General features: G+C 44.0%; 1 protein-coding gene across 1 annotated transcript; it reads left to right on the top strand.

Annotated features, from left to right (window-relative positions):
• Nucleotides 1-16: 16 nt before the first annotated feature.
• NT5E (5'-nucleotidase ecto) lies at nt 17-20677 on the top strand. Its single transcript, XM_026038469.1, has 9 exons — nt 17-152; nt 3553-3775; nt 7333-7521; nt 11010-11207; nt 12521-12672; nt 15871-15979; nt 16811-16960; nt 18260-18460; nt 19450-20677. Exons 1-9 carry the CDS (start codon nt 126-128, stop codon nt 19617-19619), a joined length of 1419 nt encoding a protein of 472 aa, XP_025894254.1. The 5' UTR covers nt 17-125; the 3' UTR covers nt 19620-20677.
• The last annotated feature ends 440 nt before the right edge of the window (nt 20678-21117 follow it).

Genomic DNA, 21117 nt, shown 5'->3' with positions numbered 1-21117 from the left:
GGCGGGCGGCGCGCGTGGCGGCGGCGCGCGCCGCGCGGCCCCACGTGCTGCTGCTGGACGCCGGCGACCAGTACCAGGGCACCGTGTGGTTCTCCCGCTTCAAGGGGCGCGAGGCGGCCCACTTCATGAACCTGCTGCGCTACGACGCCATGGTACCGCGGGGCGCCGTGGGCGCTGCTCGCGTGGGTGGGGAGCGGGGCCCGGGAGGCGGGAAGCGGGGTGCTCGGGAAGGGGCGCCCCGCACCGCGGCGGGGGCAGGAGGCGCCCGTGGAGCCGAGCAGCCCCTAGGGAAGGAGCGGGGCGCGGAGCGGCGGGATGCAGGGCCGCGGATGGGAGCGCGCGGGGCTCGGAGCCCGGCGGGGAGGCAGCGCTGCTCGGGGCTCCGCTGCTCGCGGGGCGGAGGGGAGGTTTGCCCTGGTGTGGGTTGTTGTTTCTGCCAGTTGCCCTCCTGGCACCCTGTTCGTGTTCCCTTCCCCGAGGCTGGGGTTCCCGTTCCCCTGGAGCTGGGGTTCCCGTTCTCCCGGGGCTGGGATTCCCGTTCCCCTGGAGCTGGGGTTCCCGTTCTCCCGGGGCTGGGGTTCCCGTTCCCCTGGAGCTGGGGTTCCCATTCTCCCGGAGCTGGGCGATGCCAGGGTCTGTACGCAGGAGGACGTAAAGGCTGGTGCCCCAGCTCCCATAGCAGGGGACCAAACCAGCGTCTCTGCACGGGAGCCCTTGGAGCTGCTGCCAGGGCTGCCTCTGCTCCCACTCTTCTCTGCTGAGTGCTCAGGGGAAGGGAGAAGATGTGGGGCTCAGAGTGCTCTGAGGCTGCACTAATATATACATTAAAAAAACACAGTGCCTATTTTGCTTGTATGCAGCACCAGGGAAGGGATTAAAGGCGTGTTTGAGTCTGACCCCGTAGTTACCCTTTGCCGGTGACAGCCCGAGTGCCAGAGCTGGCAGCTTGTCCGATCAGCTCACGTCCTCGCTCTTCATCCATCTGTTCCGCCCTAGAAAAGGCTGCGGTTTCTTTTTCCGTCTAGAAATATCTTCCCCTGTTTTCCCCCCGTCCCAGAACCGTTTCGGGAGGGAAGGTGTTGGTTGCCCCACTGCGTCTTCCCAGGCTGAGCCCCACTCTGTGCCCCACAGGCCCGTGGCAGATGCTGCTGTTTGCAAGCCCCAAAGGACAGTTTCCTAACCCAGACCTTAACAAGGACCTTCCTCGCGGTGATGATGGGCAGCGGTGTGTGCGGTCGGGATTTGCCCTTACCAAGTGCTGGGGCACCTGTGGGCTCCACAGCTCAGATAGAGCCCGAGGGGATTTTTCCCACCTTCCTTCCCCAAGCTTGCTGCTGGCTGCCGGTATCATCCTCGCCCTTGCCCATTTGGTGGGTCTCTGGGCAAGCCAGGAGCTTGATGCAGTTTCTGATCATATCACAAGAAAAAACCATTCTAAACAAAATTAGCAGTGGGGTCAGAGGGGTGGAGGGAGGCAAGTGCCATGCTGGAGAAGGGCGAGCTCGTGTTTCTTTAAGCAGATTTGGGAAGTCTTCTGCAGGGCAGAAAGGGGCGAGGATTACTAAGCTGGTTGGAAGCAGGTAATAGCATAAGTATTACAGGCAACACGAAGGCAGGAAAAGTCATAAAAGTCATAAAAGGAGGAGGCAAGAGAAGGCAGGAGAGCCACGGGAGGATTTAGAGCAGCCTGGCTGTGTTACCAGGTACTTATTCCACAAGTGGGATAAATTTCCCTTTCAGGTTTGCCATTGTCTCATTGGTGTCCTTCATCATCTCAAACCTTATACACAGCAAGGTAGCGGCCTCCAAATCTTCTTGCCAGCACCATTGTTTTTGAGTGTGATTAATAACAAATTCCACATTAAATGCTGCAAAGGCAGTAATTGGAGTGATGTCAGAAGTTCCATTTTTTACTGCTAAGTTGCATCCTTGTGTGAAATTATATCCTGTTTTTTTGTTGTTTTTTCTTTTTTTTTTTTTTTTAATAATATATATATTTCAGCCTGGTATCTTATGAAAGTGAGGATTTATGTGGTCACATGCCATGTGACTGTGTGTTCTTTTTATTCCTCCTTGTTACCTTTCCTAATATTAGCCAATAGATTGAATTTGTTGAAAGGGTATCACAAAAAAAGCCAAGTCCCTAAAAGCTTTATGCGTAGGGATGGTTTGGCAGGTCCACACCATCGTCCTCAGAGGAAGAGCTGCATCAAAAATACGACTTAGGCACAAGTATTATTAGGCACAAGTGATTTCTCATCCATTAGAGACTTTATAGTCACTCGTACCATGGGAAAAGTTTTGATGAAGTTTGTATCTTAATGGACATGAAATGACCAAATATAAGCTACAAAGCCAAGAGAAACAAAGTTTCTCATGTGGGTTTATTTTATATTTTTTATCGCAAGCAGCTAATGGCATCTAAGTACAATTTAAATTCTTACTTTATTTGCAACCAGTTATTTTGGCCTTCAGTTGCATATTTAGGATAACAGAAGGCCTGTGCATCAGCCAAAGGGAACGACTTGTTACGACTTTGCGAAGCTCTATCCATCTCTGGCTGACTCTTCCGAACATCACTCGACTTAGGCTTGATTCCCTTTCTGCTCTTTCTTTTATAGTAGATTAGACTGCAGTTATAATACAGTGAAACTCAGAAAAGAGATGGCATCCTGTCATGCAAAGTCAGGATTTTTTCTGAGAGTCAGCTATTGTGAAGAGTGCTGCAGCACTGAGAACATGTTGGCTCGTTCATGAGAGCATTAGATGCATTCCCAGACGCATCAGCTGAATAGAGTGGAGAGGTATGTGTGTCTTTTCAGACCACGGGTACAGCTTTCCCAGTCAGTGGTCAGGGTGAAATTGTAGGTGCACTTTGCCTGGTGGAGCTGGCCCGTTGACTTCAGGATCCTTTTCACGCACAGTTCCAGTCACCTGCAAGCTTGTTACATTATCTTCCAGACTACACTACTAGGCTGTTTCCAAAAATACATTTTTGTTTTTCTTTCCTAACACTCAAAGGCGTTACAGGGTTCTTCTGTACATTAAACTCCTGCAGAGTGGTCCTCTGTGGGGATTTCACTGATTATTGCCAAGTTGGGGAGCATGGGGTAAATCGGGCTGAGCATGACAAAGGGTGCACAGGAGAAAAGCAAATCATCCTTTTTCAAGGTAATGCCATTTTTTGTTGTTGTTCTCCAACTTAGGACAACTAAATATTCTCCTCTTGTTAGTATTGCCTTGATAATGAAAAAAAAACCCTGCTCTATACATAATATATGAATACAAATACTTGTTTAGGTAAGTTTTCAGTTTTGAATATTCACATCTCTGTTGGTATGTGAGAGAGTATAAATAGCAAATAGCTAAGCCTTGAAAACAAACAAACAAAAACCCACTTCTGTGTTTGTGTGACACAGGAATGCTCTGTCTTAGCAAGGTAGGATGTTCTTGCCTAGAATATAAACCGTATATTCTCAAGCCCATCTTTTATGTCATGTGATTATGCTGATTATCTGAGGCAGGGTCACGTTTTCTTCTTGTTTTTCACAGGCTTTGGGGAACCATGAGTTTGATGAAGGTGTGAGTGGATTGTTGGATCCTCTGCTTAAAAATGTTAATTTTACCATCCTGAGTGCAAACATTAAGGCAAAAACTCCATTAGGAAATGAAATGATGAAGTATGTTCATCCTTTTAAAATAGTGCGTTTTGGCTCGGAAGCAGTAGGAATTGTTGGCTATACTACAAAGGAAACTTCTTTTCTTTCAAATCCAGGTATGCTTTTTATCATATAAGTTTACTGCATCCTTTATTACTAGTTTATTAGTAGCGTACCTGTTTGAATCCAAATACGATGAACACTTCGGTTGGGAAGTTTATATTGTGGATTTATTCAGCCTGATTTTGAACTGATGAATGCCCTGTTACATTAAAGACCTTTTCATACCAAGTAATTCAGATCACCGAATTATCTAAGGTCTATGAAGCCGTAGAGAAGTAGGAAGCTTATTGTGTTCTTGCTTTTTCTGCTTTACTCCTTTATTGAAATTCTTTTCTATAACCTTTTATATTTTATTTATCCATTTGAAAAGTTAAATTGAAGGGCAGCTTGTCTTGAGAGTGAAATGTGTTTAAACTAAGACATTTCCAAGTGCAATGAAAACTTGCTCTTGGATATCTTCAAGTAAAAGCAAGGAGAGCTTCATGTGCACTTTTGAAACAGAAATTGCCCAATATGTTTTTGGTTTCTCACACATTTCCAGAAATTTCACTACAGAAAGAACACCCATCCTGCTTTTACCACAATTGCTTCATTCATGAATAAAATTAGAACTGATGAACTTCTCCATGCCTGACTATTAAGTTATTCCAACATTTTTTTTTTTAATTGAACGGTCTACTAGAATGAGAAGCACATTTAAATCATCTGTAGGAGATGTGAGTCATTGCATGCTCAGCATTCACTCCTCCTCTGGCTTAATCCAACTTTTTCCTGGATTTTGCAGATCTCTGAGAGGACCTGGGAAGCCCTAAGCATTATTTTTTAAAATTTTCCACACTGAAAAAGGACTTCATATTATTTTTTTTTTGTCTACTAGTCAGTAAAAAGGAAATAATGCATAGATCTCTTGAAAAAAATCATTTTTTTTAAGAAGCATAATACAAAACTTCCTACTGTGACACAATTTAGACATACTACATGGGGATTAAACCAGGAAGTGGACATCTGAGGTTAAAGCAAACTTTTGTATCTGACTCTTATTCTGTAGTGCTGTGCTTTGGTAGTTTCTTTTTTTTCCTCGATGAATAATAAGAAGAAAAATGATCTATATTTTGTGTAGGCAACAGGGCTATAGATTATTACCTGTGCTTGAGGCCATGCAGGCAAATACTGTGCAACACCAAGCTGAGTTTGAAAGGTGGGCACAGAGCTGCTATTGTCCCACATTGTTCCTCACCAATTAGAAATAAAGTTGTTCTTCCAAAATGTGTTGTTTCAGTCAAGTCATCAAATTTACTTTCTTGCAGCTAAAGGAAGCCTAAATAGTGTTAGAATGGTCCTCTGAAGCATTTAAATGCAAAGCATTTCTAGAAACAGCTAAGCATTATGCTCACTGCCTCAATATGCTGTGCTGTGGTTCCGCAGACTGCTGCTAGGGGAAAAAATACTATTAGGAGAGAAAGCTGCCAGAAATTGAAATTCAATGTCTTTGAGAAACAGGCAGCAAAGTACTAAGCCATATACAGCAATATTTTTGACGTTTCTTATTTAGAAGAGAATTATGGAATTACTCGTTCAGTGTCATTCACTGCATGGAGGCTCAAGATAATACACAATTATCTTGGGATACCCTCCCGTTGGGTCACGAGGTTTGGATTGGACCCCCTTGCTTTCCAGGCTCCTTCTGAGACGAGTCTGGGTGCGGCTGGATCCAATCCTAGTCCCAGACCTGGGCAACAGTTTATGACTAAGGGTTTCTGTGCACAGTTACAACGTAAAGTTAAAGAGAGCGCGCTATGTTCACTTACCACAAATCTGTCATGGAAAGGGGGGGTCTCTCAACCTCGAGGAGTAACCTTGAGAGGCGTCCCTGCCCAAGGGGAGATCCTGCAGTGCAGGCCGCAGCCGTGTCAGGAGAGCTCAAAGGGCTCTCAGGCTGTCCGCGTATTTATAGGATAAGATGATTGACTTAYAGTCATTCTTTCATTTCAGAGGACCATTGGCTAGTGTATTAGCCTTACCTCCCCATTGGGATGCAGCCTTCAGGAATGTTACGTTGAGTCTAAGTGGAGGAAGAAATCAGGATGGTGGCGCCTGCCAGGATTAGATAAATCGCTGGTGGTTAGCAACTGAACAGGGCTGCATGTAAGGTACAGGCCAGGCTGAGCTGGGAAAGGAGCATATCCATCACACTCAGTCCCCTGAAAAGATGAAGTTTGATAAAGGGCTGAAAAGGTTTGATAAAGGGCTACCCATTTCAAATCTGGTTAAGGTGTTGATGCCGTATGACGTGGCGCAGAGAGGGTGAGGAGAAGAGATAAGAGCCCCAAGGCTGGACGCTCTTCTCGAGGGCGACGTGGGTGCCAGTGAGCCCCTGGGATAAGGTCACTGCACGGCTTGTTCTGAAGGGTTTGGCACGGAGCGTCCCTCCGGCAGTAATGGAACTGCTCAAGGGGTGTGGTGGCCGAGGGATTTATGTAACCCTCTTTTATCTCTTTGTTTTTCAGTGAAGTCGTTTCCTCTTCCTTTCCTGAGACACTTATGCATTGGGTTATGAATTGGCTTGGCTCTTCCCTATGTTATAAATTAATGTAAATCTTTTGACCGAAAGACACATTAGAAAACTGACTGCAAACTCTCTGAAGGAAAGAGAAGAATTAGGTACAAGGGAAATTGGTAGAAAGGTGATTTGGAGGTTTAACCTGGAAAATACAGGATTACAGTTTGACCTGTTCTTTAACTCTACATTAAAACTTTGTCCAAAAAAAACCCAGCCTCTTACATAGCAAGGCCTTTTGTGCAACTCAGGGTTCTGTGACCAGGATAAAAGTATTTGTTTATCTTGTGTTCTTGTAGCTCTTTGTCATGTTAAAATAATTTCAGCAGCCACATAAACATTTCAGAAGGATTGCGAGTTTCCCAACATTGTATTCAGGAAAGGGTTTTTCTTTTCTAGACTTCCCGTTCTTAATGTGCTCATTTTGGGGCAATATCTCAATTGCCCACTGTGCTGTCACTTGGTGTTATTGATAGTGGTTCATATTAGGCGAGATAATCTTGCATTAAAGGGCAATTCAGGCTTTAGTGCAGGGCTTTGGAGAAGTTTAAAGCCTCAGAAGACAAAATGCAAGTGAGAAGAGAAAATGAGGTATCTCAAAGAAATAGATATTGAGAGAGAAAAAAACCAAACGTTTATACCCGAACATTCACTGACATATTTATTTTCCTCTCTTTAGCTGAATAATATTGGAAAAAAAAAGTGATCTTACAGTTGATATCATTTGATTTTTTTTCCACAGAATTTGTTGAGTATAGGGAAGTATATACAGTTCAGTGCCAAAACATTTATTTTTTTTCCGTCTAAACACAGAAGTACTCTTGAAAGACAGGAAAATACCACATCAGGTCAGTTTGAACCACTTCTCACTAAGGACATATGAAAATCAGTGACATTCAAAATTGCATTAGTTACATAAAATAACACCCAATATCATCTAGCATTTGTTGGAAAAACTAGTAATTAAGTAATTTAAATTAAAACAGTAATTGTGATACGGAACAAGTATTAATAAATAACATCTTATGTTATTTTTGATTGGTTGTTTTTTAGGGAATGATGTAATCTTTGAAGATGAAGTTGAAGCAGTGCAACTTCAAGTGAATAAACTTACTGCTATGGGAATTAACAAAATAATTGCACTAGGACACTCTGGTTTTACTGTGGACAAAACCATTGCCCAAAAAGTGAAAGGAGTGGATGTGGTAATCGGAGGACATACAAACACGTTTCTCTACACAGGTATTTTACTTCTTATTGAAATGCTGCTGCTAAAGCAAAGTTGAAGCTGAAATTTTCTTTTTAAACTTGGAGGACTTTCACAAATACAGTTCACTTCTGCTTAAGCCAGGCCAGGTTTGTAATTGATAACTTCAGTGGAATAAACTGATTTAAATCATTTTGTGAGCAACAGGTGCCCTAACTCACTGAAATGTTCCTTAGCCCTGTAGATGTTCAGGCACAAAGATAACTTCAGCAGTAATTTGTCAGTATTATGGTTCATTTTTCAAGCTTACAGATTTGCAGAACTAAACAAAATGTTTACCCTAGTTTTCTCTATATTTTGTAGCTTCTCTTATTTATCTCTGCCTTTATTCTTCTTTTCTTTAGAGATATCCTACTTTCACCTAATCTTCTTTCAGCATCAAGAGATGCAGTATTATAAACGTTTCATTTCTTTGGCCATAGGGCTATTTTAGGCAGAGCCTGTAATCTGCACTCACTTATTCTCCGGAGCTACTGCCTTCCCTTGTGCCAGCATGGAAGGGCACAAGTAAAAGAAAAGCTTTTGTTTGCTTGTGCCACGTTAAATTTAGCGGAAACTCCATTAGCTGACCCAAATATAACAGGAACTTTCCATAATTTTCAGCAAATTCACAGCTGCACCACTAGGTAGCCTAGGAACTTAGAAGGGTTTTGTCCATTTTGTCCTCTCCTCTTCCTACGACTTCCTACGTTGCTCAGGCTTTTACCTCATGTTTACTATTGAACTTACAGACTCTCACCTTTTCCTATCCCACTTGTCACAGAGAAACAACTGTGCCCTACAGCTGTGTATTAAATAGAATATCTCATGGATCTATCCTTAAGGAAGAGCTTCAAACAATAGAAAAGACCTTCAAGATGATCAAGGTTTAGGATTTAACCTACAAGTTAGTGGGTGGAAATCATTCAGCATTGGAGTGGAGTAGAAGGGTGGACAGATGGGAACAAACCAATAGGCTGGCAGCCGAGTAGTTTATACACTAGGAAAGAAAGATTGCTGGAGGAAAATCCCTAAGACAAATGCACCAAATATGTGTATCCACTGCTTTAGATAAAAATACTCTTTGACCAAATGTGGTTGGAGTCTATAAAGTGTTATTCCAAATATCAGGAAGCACTTCTTGATCTCTCCAGAAGCACCATGAGTGCATCTGTGAATTCCATCCTGTGTCAAAAGAAAGCTCTAGATCAAAGAGCACGAAGTATCCACATGTGTTAGAAGTTAGGGGTGGGATTAAGCTGTGGAGCACCATCTTATTTGGAGCACCTGAGTCTATGTGCCTATGTGCTTTGGGCTTTTAAACCCTTGGGAGAACAATTCAGCTCAGTGCATGTGGATATGTCTTGTATAGTCAGCTCAATCAGCTGCTGTTGTGGGAAGTGTAGTCTAGTCTAGTCTAGTGCTCACAGATACCTCCATGGAGCTGTCTTACTAATAGGGCTTTGGGCTGGAACTAGTCCAATCTATCTGCCTCTCAGATACGTTGGAGAATGGCAGGTGTCTACATATTGTGGCAGATGGTGACTTGGCTGTGTGCAAGCAAGCAAAGTTTTTAACTTGATTCCATTAGTATTGATAGTTTTAGGTTAAGTTACCCTAGTTTCTGTATTTCATCAGTAAGGATGTTCTGGGTATGTAATGTGCTGGCTAGAACAGAGTGAGAAACTAGGAAAGTATTACTGTTTCTTCAGTTACTCACTCTTAATCTACACATTTGTAATGAACAGGTTCTCGTGCTTTAATTGTGTGTTTGAATTCTAGACTCTTCTAGGGATAAGATGCACTGAAACAACTTTTCCTTTCAGAGGAACCATATCTGTCTTATAGAATAATGTTATGGTGATAATTTATCCTGAAAAAAATCATTATCAGGAAATTATCTCTAGAAAACAGGAAATTAGTCATGTACTGGCCAAGCTCTTTGGCCCTGCACTGATAATATAAACTGAAGGGAAAGATAGAAAACATGACTCTGTCCTGTTCAGTTAAGGACTACACTAACATGACAGATCAAAGCCAATTCCTTCTGCAGCCCCCAAAACCTCAAATCACTTTGCGTTTACAATCCTGAAGAGCACTCATGAGCTGCAGGGTTTCCTCAGCTCTCCCCAAGTGTGTGTCAATGATGGGCCTGTGCACTGCTGAGAAACCAGCAGTGCCTCTTCTGGTGCAGAAGAGGAGTTAGAGATAACTATAGGTCATGCTAGAGTTCTAGGAGGAAAATTTATCATGCTTAATATCCTGGATTTAATGTCCTGTAAGCCAGGAAAGCAATTGTTCTGTGAGCAGTGGCATTGAAGAAACTGGCTTTCCTTCACATCCCTTTTCCACAGCCATAGGGTGCCCCAGCTCTTGGCACTGGGAGCAGGAGGATGGCGCATGGATGGGAAGCGCTTCAGGGTCCGGATTGAGCAGCAGCCCTCAGCGGGGATCTGCGAAGGGACACCCTGTGGTTTCGCCTGGCCTCTATTCGTGGGTGTCCCTTAGACCTGCCATTGAGAAACAGAAAAGAAACAACTTCAGACCTTGCTGACTGTGGTGTAGAAGTGCTGGTGGAAATAGCAGGGGTGCTAGTTACATCTGAGCCGCATATTAGCTCCAATAGATTGTGTGGTGGAGGAGCTGGAGGGCAGGCAGGGGCTGGGGGTGAGCAGTGCCCTCCCTGTGTGTGCCCCCTTTGTCCTTCTCCTCCGGGCAGCTTCCCAGATCCAGCGGGAGCCTCTGCTGGCAGAGAGGCATCCCTTGCTTTCATAGATCTGCTTCCAACTCCTATATCTGATCGGCCTCCAAACTTTGCAGTTTCCTGAACATTTGGAATCCATGGCTACCTCCATCTAACCCTAATGAAGTTTACTTTGCAGGGAGTTTACAGCCTGTCTGAAACTATGTGCTGAAAATCGCATCACTTGCAAATGCTTTTGTCCTAAGATGGTTGTAGAAAAAGCCAAGTTGGGTGTACGTGCAGATTACAGAATTTGCTTGTAGGGATTCTGATTACGTGTCATTAATAGAAGTAGTTTAGAGCTTTCATATGAAGAAGGCCTGTGTATGTTTCACCAACACCCTCGTTTTTCTGTCTGATAGAGAACACCACAGTGTGAAGGCCCCACTATCAGCTTTTCAGCCAGAGGCTCATTTCTATGCACGGCTTGAAGGTTTCAGTTAGAATAATGAGAACGAGAAGCTCCTTTGTTGCCCTTGTGGCATGACGGCAGGGAGAAGTTTGCTGTCACAACTTCAAAAACACCGTGGGGGTTATTACAGCTCTAGTTCCAAAAAAACAGTAACATCCTGTGCATTAACACAGCGGAGCAGTCAAATGCGTACTTGTTGCCTACTGCCCTTGTTAGCGCCTCGGTTTTGCAACCCGTTGATTTTTTTCCTTAAGGAAGAGCAGTGTTTGAAGTGTCACTCTGGTGGTCCCCTCCGCGGGAGCCCCTCTGACCGCGGTTGTCTCGCGCAGGCCGCCCGCCCTCCAGCGAGCAGCCGGCCGGCCCCTACCCCTTCATGGTGCAGGCCGACGACGGCCGCAGGGTGCCAGTCGTGCAGGCTTACGCCTACGGGAAGTATCTCGGCTTCCTAAACCTCCTCTTCGACGAGAAAGGAAACGTCATCGAAGCAGAGGGAAACCCCATCCTGCTGGACAGCAGCGTGCCTGAAGGTAAGTGGCACAGAAAGGTGGATCTGCCCGCGACACCCCAGTACAACTTCAGTGTTTGGATGTTGACCGTACGGTGCTGTGTTGCAGAAGGATCCAGCTTTCTTCTTGGGCACAATTTAAGTGTGTATTTTTTCCTACTTAAAGTCACTGATAGCTCAGATAATTCCATTTAGCAAGGTTTGTTTGAGGCAGACCTGTAATTTTGATTTAAAAGATTTTAAGGACTAACTTCCATTGCTGTGCCAGAGGCTGCACTGCTCAGAACAGAGTTCAGGGGAACTGTGTTGGGAAAGGCGGGATGTCTCAGAAATTCTGGAATACTCAGACAGTGTGCAAATGGGATCCACATTTGTTGTTTTAACCTGTGGAACATTTAAAGATCTGGAGGGAGGAAAATCTCTTACTTGCTGGTTTCATAGTGCTGGTTTCATAGTGCATAGTAGCTGTTAACCTACTTTCTTGTCTACAATGTATTTTCCTGGGGTTAATTCATTGCTTTTTTTCCATATTTTTTTCCTCTCTTATCCAGTGATTACTATATGAATCTCTGAGCTTTTATCAGACTTTTTAGATTCCACCAGAATATTAATAGAATAAATCCTTTAAAAATGATGTGTCTGTAGGCATTTTTATTTACTGTGTTATTCTTAGCGATCCATTAATAGAATGGGAATCCACTAATAGAATATTAATTCTATTAATTAATAGAATCCATTAATAGATCCATTAATAGAATATAAAGAGAGTTTTTATTCTCTCTGAGGTGAGTAAATGTAAAAATTCAGATACGCAGGCACTCTTATGCATTGCTCTTGTACTGACAAAGTTACATGCCAGATTGCTCAGATTGCATAAAACTACCGGCTGCTGTTGTAACAGCTGTGATGTTATCTGTCTGCGTACAGAGTTATCTTCTCTTGTATCTGTGTTTTTTTTGTTTTGTTTTGTTTTTTCTCCCCTCAAGTTTTGCACCTGGTGGACAGCTGTGCAGATATAGTTAATTCTTGTAAGAGACTTAGAGATTCTTTCTTGTTGTTTATATTTGAGCTGGTATTAATTTTAATGCTGTGTAAGGTGGGAGGAAGCTATAGCAGAATAACAGAGATTATAACAAACTAACCCCGCTAAACCCAGCTAATATATATATTAAAGATTCTTGATTAGAAACTCTTTATCTGTTAAGGGAGGTGCTAGAAACCCCATAAAACATTTTTGAGCCTTGAAGAGCAGGTTTTCCCTGAGCTTTATATGCACTGAGGTATCATTAATACAACATCCCTGTCATGCTCAATGTACATATCTCTGATTGGTAGATGAGCACATTAAAGAAGAAGTGGAAAAATGGAGGAAGAACCTGGGAAATTATTCCGAGGAAATTGGAAAAACCAGCGTTTACCTGAACGGCACGAGCCAAGCCTGCCGCTTCCAGGAGTGCAACTTGGGAAACCTGCTTTGCGACGCCGCGGTGAGAAGTGATTATTATATCTAAGCACTACCCTAGAGCCGTCACAAAAACAGTATCCTGGGCTCTGAACTGTCCGTGTGTTGGTCCCGTGCTGCTCTCCATCACAGTAGGACCTCAGTGTCTTCTCTAATGAGAAGTGAGACTGTGAGGGACTTTGTGGGATTTCATGGAGTGGTTTATTCTTGGCATATATCATCCTATGGAGAAGTGTTGCTCAGCGCTGGGTCAGCAAGGTGCTGTGGCTGCAGGTTTGACAGACACAGTGGTCTGATTGGAGAGCTTGTTTCTCGGGGAAGAAGAGAGTTTGGGTTCTTCTTGCCCGCTCTGCTGCCAGTCCTCTGCTCACAGCTCTAGCCCTGTGCTCAATCATTGCTCCCTGGGCTCTGGTGTGACCTTTTGTAACTCATTAACCTAGGGAAAAAATGCAGTTTTCTGCTGTTTACTGATAGTGCCAGTTTAAGCAAAGGAGGGAGAAAGAGCCCACAGCAAAGAGCAAGACTCCCTCTCCCGACTTTAGAGCACGAGCTCTGCTTCCCATGCAGCTGCTGCTCAGTGGCTCTTGATGAGAGTGTCCGTAGCCCCTGCAACAGCCACTGTGGAGAACTCCCTTCCTTGGATTTCCGTGAAACACAGCCAAGAAAAGAAGCCATGAGGTAGAAGATCTTATAGCCTGGTCAAGGCCTGACCTGCAGGCGACCACGCATCCCATCCTGGACCTGTCCCTGCCCCATGGAGTTGCTGCCCTGGCTGCGCCCAGTGCCTTGCTGCCTCACAGCCTGGTGGGACAGGGCAACACAGATGACTCCAGTGGTCTGGGTGACACCAGGAGCACCCTCTGCAAGAGGGAGCTGGCGCTTTTCCAACTGCAGTTAAAGTAATTCTACAGGTAAAAAAGCATCTTGGATTATTTTGCTCTTTCTTGATGGAGCTTGTTTGTTTTGGGCACACCAAGGAACAAAAAGTTCACTAATGCAACTGTTTTCAGAAAAGGTAATTCCTATAAATAGCCTGCATCATTCCCACAAAATCAGGTTCCAATTAGTAATCATGAGTTTTTCTTTGGAAATTTGCTGAAAAATGTTTTTGCTATAGTTGCTTTTACTGTAATTCTTAAGATAATGTTTAGTTCAAGGATAACTTCCAAATTAGATCAAGAGCTATACAGTTCTTCTGAAATTCCTTTTTTTTTCTTTCTTTCTTCTAGATTTCATTATACATTTACTGAAAAACATGTTCAAATACTTCGACACTTTTAAGCTTACAGGATTTTGCTTTTTTTATGCTCCAGAAGTTGGTAGATTTTCTTAATACCCATTTTTTTCTTGGGAGATCAAATTCTACTGAAGTGAAATAAATGCCTTTAGATGCAAGTTCTACATTTGCTTCTATGCTTTCCAGGATATTAAGGTGCCGTGACTTCACCATTTAGAGTTACGCTGGGAAATCTGGAGCTTTTAGCTCAGACTGAAATCAGCAAACACCCTTTTCCCCCCCAGTTCATTGATTAAATATGTTATGAGTGAATGGATCTGTCCTCAAGGAACAGCTCTGAACCTGGAAGTGCAGGATTTAGGCACCACGGAGTTAGTGGTCCACAGACCAAAGGACCCTCCATCCCAATGTCTTATCTCCAGGAGTGGCAGCACGGAGATGTCGAGGAAGGAGCACACATGGGCAGATGTTCTGCAGATGTTCCCATCGCCCAACAACTTCCAGCTTGCAGGCTTCCCAAGCCAGAAGCTGCATCTTGATAATTCCTGCCCCTGCTGGGAGGTCGCAAACTCGCCCTCTTTTGCCCCTTCAGCTCTCTCAGTGCCCTGTGACCAGGCGTCCCACTGCTGAACAGCAGACCTTGTTCTTCTCCTCCTTGCAGCCTCCCACTTCCTCGCTGCTCAGGAGCAGATCCTGCACTTCAACCCTTGATCCTTATCCACCTTCCTCACCACTCATTGCTTTTGTGGGTCTCTCGAATGCTCTCCTTCTATTGTCCCTTTTCCAGGAGGAACAGTCCTAGCCTTCCTTGTCATCCTGCACCCAAAGGCTCTTCTGTATCTTAGACCATCCTGATCAACCTGCTCTGCATCTTCTGGTTTTGTATAACTCTTGAGATGAGAGAATGCACTGGGTCTAATCTGGTCCCCACGTCGCCTTCCTGATTTTACAGATTTCTGTCACATCCTTCCTGTTGCTGTCTCTTTGTGAGACTGAAGTGTTTTAATTGCACCCATTTCTGTATGGAAGCTGGGCCATCCCATTACCCAGGTTTGCTTTCTTTGAACCTTTTCCTGTTCTACTGAAGTGTTTTTGAGAATGAGCACACAGGGATTTACTTAGCTGCATAATGATGGTTTCCATATTGTCACTGCTCCTTAGGCAAATTAAACTTTCAGGTTTGATCTTTTGTGGCAATTTTTATGTTCCTTTGCACTTCTTTGTAGCTTCCTAAGAGCATTCCAAAGACTCAAGATGAGTCTCAAAGAAGCTGAAAATCTTAATGCCCTGCAATGCAGAGCAGGAGCTTGGTGGTTTTGTGCACTCGCCTATAAGCTGTCGTATATGCCTGTCTATAAGGTCCTTTGCACCTCCTGATTCCCCACATATGCTCAGATCATTGGTGGTCTTCACAGTACTGTAATTAAAAGATCATCTATTTTGCCTGGTAATGTCATATGTATAGGGCAGGGGAGGCTTCTAGAGTTCCTCACAGGAGAAAAAAAAGCAAATATTTTTGTTAAAGTTTTTTTTTTAAAAAAGGTGAAAAATATTTGCTTTTTACTGTGTTTTGGCTTATCTTTTATAACTCTCTATTCTACAATGATGTTACAGTTAACATCAAAAGGGTATGGACATGGGGTAATGGGTGTAAGTTGAAACACAGGAAGTTTCATCTCCATGTGAGGAGGAACTTCCTTCCTGTGAGGGTGCCAGAGCCCTGGCACAGGCTGCCCAGGGAGGCTGTGGAGTCTCCTTCTCTGGAGCTCTTCCCAACCCACCTGGATGCCGCCCTGTGCCCCGTGCTCTCGGTGTCCCTGCTGGAGCAGGGGCTTGGACTGGATGATCTCTAGGGGTCCCTTCCAATCTCAACCCTTCTATGATCAAAGACTATGTAAAACCCTTCCATCCTGTGAAGTCTCAGATGGGGTAGATTTCCTAAGTGAGGACTAAAAATCTCTTTTTTGTTGTTGTTTGTTTTGGTAGCTTTATGAGAACGTCAGACATCCCAATGGGAAGGAGTGGAACCACGTTTCCATGTGCATCCTGAACGCGGGTGCGATCCGCTCAGCCATCGATGAGCAGAGCACTAATGGTTTGTAAAACTGCAAGCTCAGATACTGCTTTATTGGGGGAAAAAATGCAGTTATCTGGGGAGCTTCGACTCTGTGTTAGATGAGGGCTGGTTTTGATGGGATTTACGCAGCAGCTGGGAGCTGCTTCAGACTTTCTCAGCTGTTCTCCCATCATTAGTGTAGTTGCACTCAGGCTGACGTGCATAGCACTACAAGGATTGTTTGCACACATGGTACCTTCAAAAACATTGCATGTTGTACCTACAAAAACAGTGCATGTTTTCAACGAGCTTTCTCTTTCCATGCTCCCTCGGAATTAAGAAATATAGTGTATATTCTTGCCTCTCTTTTTATAAAGAGTAATATGTTGCTAAGGTTGTTAGAAGCATCCTGAAGTCTGTCATAACGTAAGTGAATTCTGAGTTTTCTGAATGCTATGGTTTATAATCAAAATAAACAAAACCTGAAAGCAAGCACTTTGTTTCACTTCAGCTAAACCTTTTCTGGGGATTCCATGAATAGAAAAGTTGCCTGATTTAGCAAGATCATCTCTTTTTCTTCATTGGGATTAGTGGTTGGTAATTTCTTTTAGTCAAGTTATTTGAATAGCAATACAAGCAGTTACGTGAAACTCAAATTCACAGAGGTTATGAAGTTGGATAATAGAACACAAGTGCTTTGATTGAGACATTGAGACAATATAAGTGACCCTCATCTTTACCAGCCCTCATTTTCTCACATTGCATTTTTCCATGTTCCTTATCAAATAACCCACCATGAAATGATCTTACAGGATCTTAAAGTTATATATATGTATATATATATTTTAAAAACTAACTCTCGCTCCCCAGGTAGCATCACGATGGAAGATTTGCTGTCCGTCTTGCCATTCGGAGGCCGTTTCGATGTGGTGACGTTAAAGGGCTCCACTCTGAAAGAAGCTTTCGAGCACAGTGTGCGCAGGCACGGGCGGGGAACCGGAGAGCTGCTCCAGGTCGGGGGTATGTTCCCTTCCTTCCTCTTCGCTTTCCCAGAACAACCAACAACCAGTAGCCCTTCCAAGGCAACTCTTGGCCTTGCTTGTATTTACACATGGAAGGCCACGTCCACAGCAGCAGTGAAGGAGGCAGCTCCTCCTTGGATGTCTTGTTCCTGTAGCCACGTGTGTCTGAAGACAACGCTGCTGTCTTAGGCCATGTGAGCCCTTTCATCCTTAGGGATGAACATTTAACATTAAAAACGCTGCATGTTCCTTGGAGCACAGCTCCCTAGGTATCGATCTGGATTGTGCAAGGCTGCAGTCATAGGTTTATGCCAGATATGGTGTGGATTTCACTGTTTATTTAGCAGGAAAAACCTTCCGTGACAGAGGTCAGGGCCTCTCCCGCTCCATGTGTGTGATGAGGGCACTGTCCCTGGAGATGGGGCCTGTAGAACCCAGCACCACATGCCAAGGACAGAGCCCACGTCCGACACGCTGGGCGAGCGTCCTCAGTAGCCAGTTACAACCTTCTGAGTTATCACCGAGATAAAATGAACAGTTAACAGGAAAGAGGGAGCGAGAAGAAAGTAGACGCCCTGGAGAGGGCACTGGAGAGGAGATTGGGAGGCAGGGAATGGGGGTCGGAAGGGCCTCAGAGCTGCTTCTGGAGCAGCTCTGGGGCTCACTGAGCTCCGGTCCTGGTGCTCCCTGGGTTTGGAAGGAGGAGGGGTCACAATGGGAAACGTGCAGGTGTGAATGCTGTTGTCATGACCAGAACCCCCAGGGTTCAGCCCTGGCCTAGCTTTGCTTTTCTATTTATTTATTTACTCGTTTTAAGAACCGTAGCTGTTATCCATAATAGCTGCTAGGTTAGGGGGACTGGCTTTGAAAGAGATCGTTTCAGCCTACAAAATAACAGAAAGAAAGCACAAGGCAAGAGGACAGAAATAAGGGGAGATTGTTTCCATCTGCAATGTCCTGATTCTAGCAATGACCAGAGATCCCTTTCTGCGGAGCTCCTGCCTCAGCTGGCTTCCTAGCTGATGAGATAAGTAACCGAGGTGAATATAGTGCTCCAGCAATTCATGTTAGTTCTTGTTTTTCTTGGATAAAAGTTGGGGAGAGATCAGACATTATCACTGAGTCACTGAGTAGTCACGGAGTGTTATCACTCAGAGAAATACAACTTGACAATCACAGAACCTAATGAGAGAATCACAGAAACTGCAGAGACTAAGATTACAGTATAGGCTGCTTCTAGTCCTGAGCATTCAACAGGTTCTGCTATAAAGCGGCGCCCAAACATGTGTTTTCCTAGGCATCCACGTGGTCTACGACCTCTCCAAAGCCCCAGGAAGCAGAGTTGTTAGCATAGACGTGCTCTGCACGGCCTGCAGAGTCCCAGCCTACGAACCACTGCAGATGGATCAAATTTACAACGTGACGCTCCCCTCCTATTTGCTGTTCGGTGGCGATGGCTACGAGATGCTTAAAGACAAGAATCTGGGGTACAGCAAAGGTGAGTGTGGGCACTCGCAGTGCGGCAGAGGGGCCATCCCTGCAAGATCTTCAGGCAGCGCTAGCCCTGGCTTTTCTTTTTAGCCAAAAGATTAAATTCGCTTCTTGTTTGAAGAAGTCTCTGGCAGCCTGGGACTGTGAGTTTTGATTTTAGTTTTCATAGGAAACCTAAAATTGATTTTCACAAGTGGGACTGATGCTTTTGAATTTGATTTAGAAATAATATAGGTGAATATTGTAAGGTTTCGTGGTGGCAAGATGGGGAGCAATGTAGCGTGGGCCAAAATTCTGTTTATGCAGAAATAAATTTGCATAGGAAGGAATCATTGGGAATAATGAAAGTGAATAACTTAAGTTCTGGTAGTTTTTCTATAGGAGCGTCCCTATATTTTGTCCCTCTATAGGGGCAGAACTAAAATCACTTAAGTAGGATGGAGGTGGATTGTAAATTTGAATCAAGAGGGCCAGGGTGGTTGGATGGAGCACCTCAAGGTCCTTACCATTTATGTAGCTAGATAATATTTGGCAGAACATGCCTAGAAATGCCTCCTAAAAAGTGATAACTTTTTCTAGCTCTATAGCGTTCCATTCAAAATTAGGGTTAAAAGACTTCTTGAGGTTGGGAGGCTACCTCACGCTACCAGAATCTGATGAGAAACTACTATTTTAACAAACACATAGCCAAAGCCTGATTACACAAACAGAGTTTTTCTTTTCAGTAAAACACAAGTTGCTACCACCAGTTCTGGCCCCAAACCAGCACAGCTGTTTATCCGCACGCACAAACAGCTCTGTGCCTTGCCCCATGCCGTCCTGAGGGCAGACTGTGAGATGCACGAGGCCAGAACAGCAAAGGGCAGCAAAAGCAGTTCTCACTTAGAGACTTGAGCTCCAACTGCCACAGAAAAGAAAGAAAAAACAGAAAGAACCCAAAATTTCCTCTAGAAGATGGTTGCTACAGAAAATACTGTCGTTTGTGTGTTTGTTTAGGTGACCCTGATATTGAGGTTGTTTCCCGCTACCTTCAAAGAATGAGAAGAGTTTATCCGGCGCTTGAAGGTCGAATAAAATTTTCTGGTGGAAGTCTTATCCAAGGAAGCTTTACCCTGATTGCCATATTGTTCACTCTAACATCTTGGACATTTAATTTTTGCTTATGATTCGTTGTTGTTGGTTTTTTTTTTCCTTTTGGAGAAAGGTAGGAAGGGAGAGGGTGCTGAAGAAGGAAATTTCTCTTTTCTTACACATTACAATAAACAAGTACTTCAGTTTCTGCTTGTAATCAGGTAAAGCCATTGAAGCACTTGCTGCAAAGTGAAGGAGCAGAATTTATGACTTTTGATATGTTTCCAGCTGCTGTTAGAGACTTGCATAATCCGCAGCACACCAGTTCTCCATTGGGAACTTCATCACTGACCAAATGGGCAGCCTCCTAATTTGCCAAATTCTTCTTGCAGCCCAGACAATGAGTTGATAAAAATCTGATTCCAGTTCCTAAACAACAGCCTAGAAATGGGTGCATCTCTGCTGTTTAAGCTTTCCAGCTAATATTTTTACTTTTCTTCAGGTCAAATTTGTCTTACAGCCATGCCTGGAAGAGATGGATTCAGTGTTACTACAAAATGAAAAAGGTTGCCCATATTTCAAGGTGGAGCAGCTCATTTTTGTTTTTCATTGACAAAGAATACGATGGAAGTTTGATTTGATGTATTTGGATTTGACCCCAATCCAGCACGTGTAACTTCACTGTGTAGTATGGCCAGTGCCGGGATCACAAACTGAGGGAACACCCAGCAGCCAGGATGACACTTTCATGAGACAATTCTGCAAGTCATTCTTGCAGCGGCTGCCACGAGCTTTCTAGACGACTGCCAGCAATAAAGGTGCTCAACTTCACACCTAATTCCAGAGACCAAAGCAGAGGCCTCCTGAACCTTACCCAGGATCAAGGACGTTCAGAGAAAACATCATCTACCCACAGCGATTCCTGCAACACTGTGGCATCCTTCAGAAGCTGCCCAGTAACAGAGCTGTTTATAGTGTAACCAGGATTGTCCCTACACCTCAAAAGTCTTTTTCTCTAGCGGAAAAACAAACAAAAAAACCCCCGCAGATTTTAAAACACGACCTAAGAGGCAGGTTAATGAGTATAAAACCAGAACTAGGATTTTCTAACACTTTATCAAGAGGTCAGACCAATAAGTGTAAGTAATGATATTTTGTAATCATATCAAAATTCAGAATATGTATATTAAAGCCACATGTTGTTTACTGCTGTATTAAACTGATTGGAAATGTCCTGTGGATAAACAGATTTTGATTTTCTGGAAAGCAGGCTGCACCCTTTCAGGGCCCAGCCCCTCAGCTCTGGAATTCACTGCACCTCAGATTACAGGAAGGTAAGATAAGCATTTAATAAGAAAGGGAACGTTCTGTACGTTTCATTTCAAGATGCAACTAGTTTCCAGGTAAATTCAAGGGCTGCACGTGTAGCAACCTGGACTACATAGTTTTAGGAGCTGTGCTGGAACAGGGATACTTGTTCCTCATAGTACTTGAAGGGGGATAGGAGGCAACTAAGAACAGCATGCAACACACTCCTGACTCTTGCAGGGCAGTGAGGATTTTTCAATACCAGCCATAACAGTCTTAAATCAC

Source organism: Nothoprocta perdicaria, unplaced genomic scaffold (genome assembly GCF_003342845.1).
Source record: "Nothoprocta perdicaria isolate Ctin4 unplaced genomic scaffold, notPer1 scaffold_21, whole genome shotgun sequence".
Lineage (NCBI taxonomy): Eukaryota > Metazoa > Chordata > Aves > Tinamiformes > Tinamidae > Nothoprocta > Nothoprocta perdicaria.
Note: the sequence above shows the minus strand (reverse complement) of the source record. Positions and strands in the feature narration are given on the sequence as shown.

Bases quoted from the DNA above. Each gene is read 5' to 3' on its own strand.
- NT5E (XM_026038469.1), top strand. From the start codon at position 126: ATGAACCTGCTGCGCTACGACGCCATG. The intron at 12,673-15,870 runs GTGAGAAGTGAT...TTGTTTTGGTAG, and splicing joins ACCTGCTTTGCGACGCCGCG to CTTTATGAGAACGTCAGACA. The intron at 15,980-16,810 runs GTTTGTAAAACT...CTCGCTCCCCAG, and splicing joins CGATGAGCAGAGCACTAATG to GTAGCATCACGATGGAAGAT.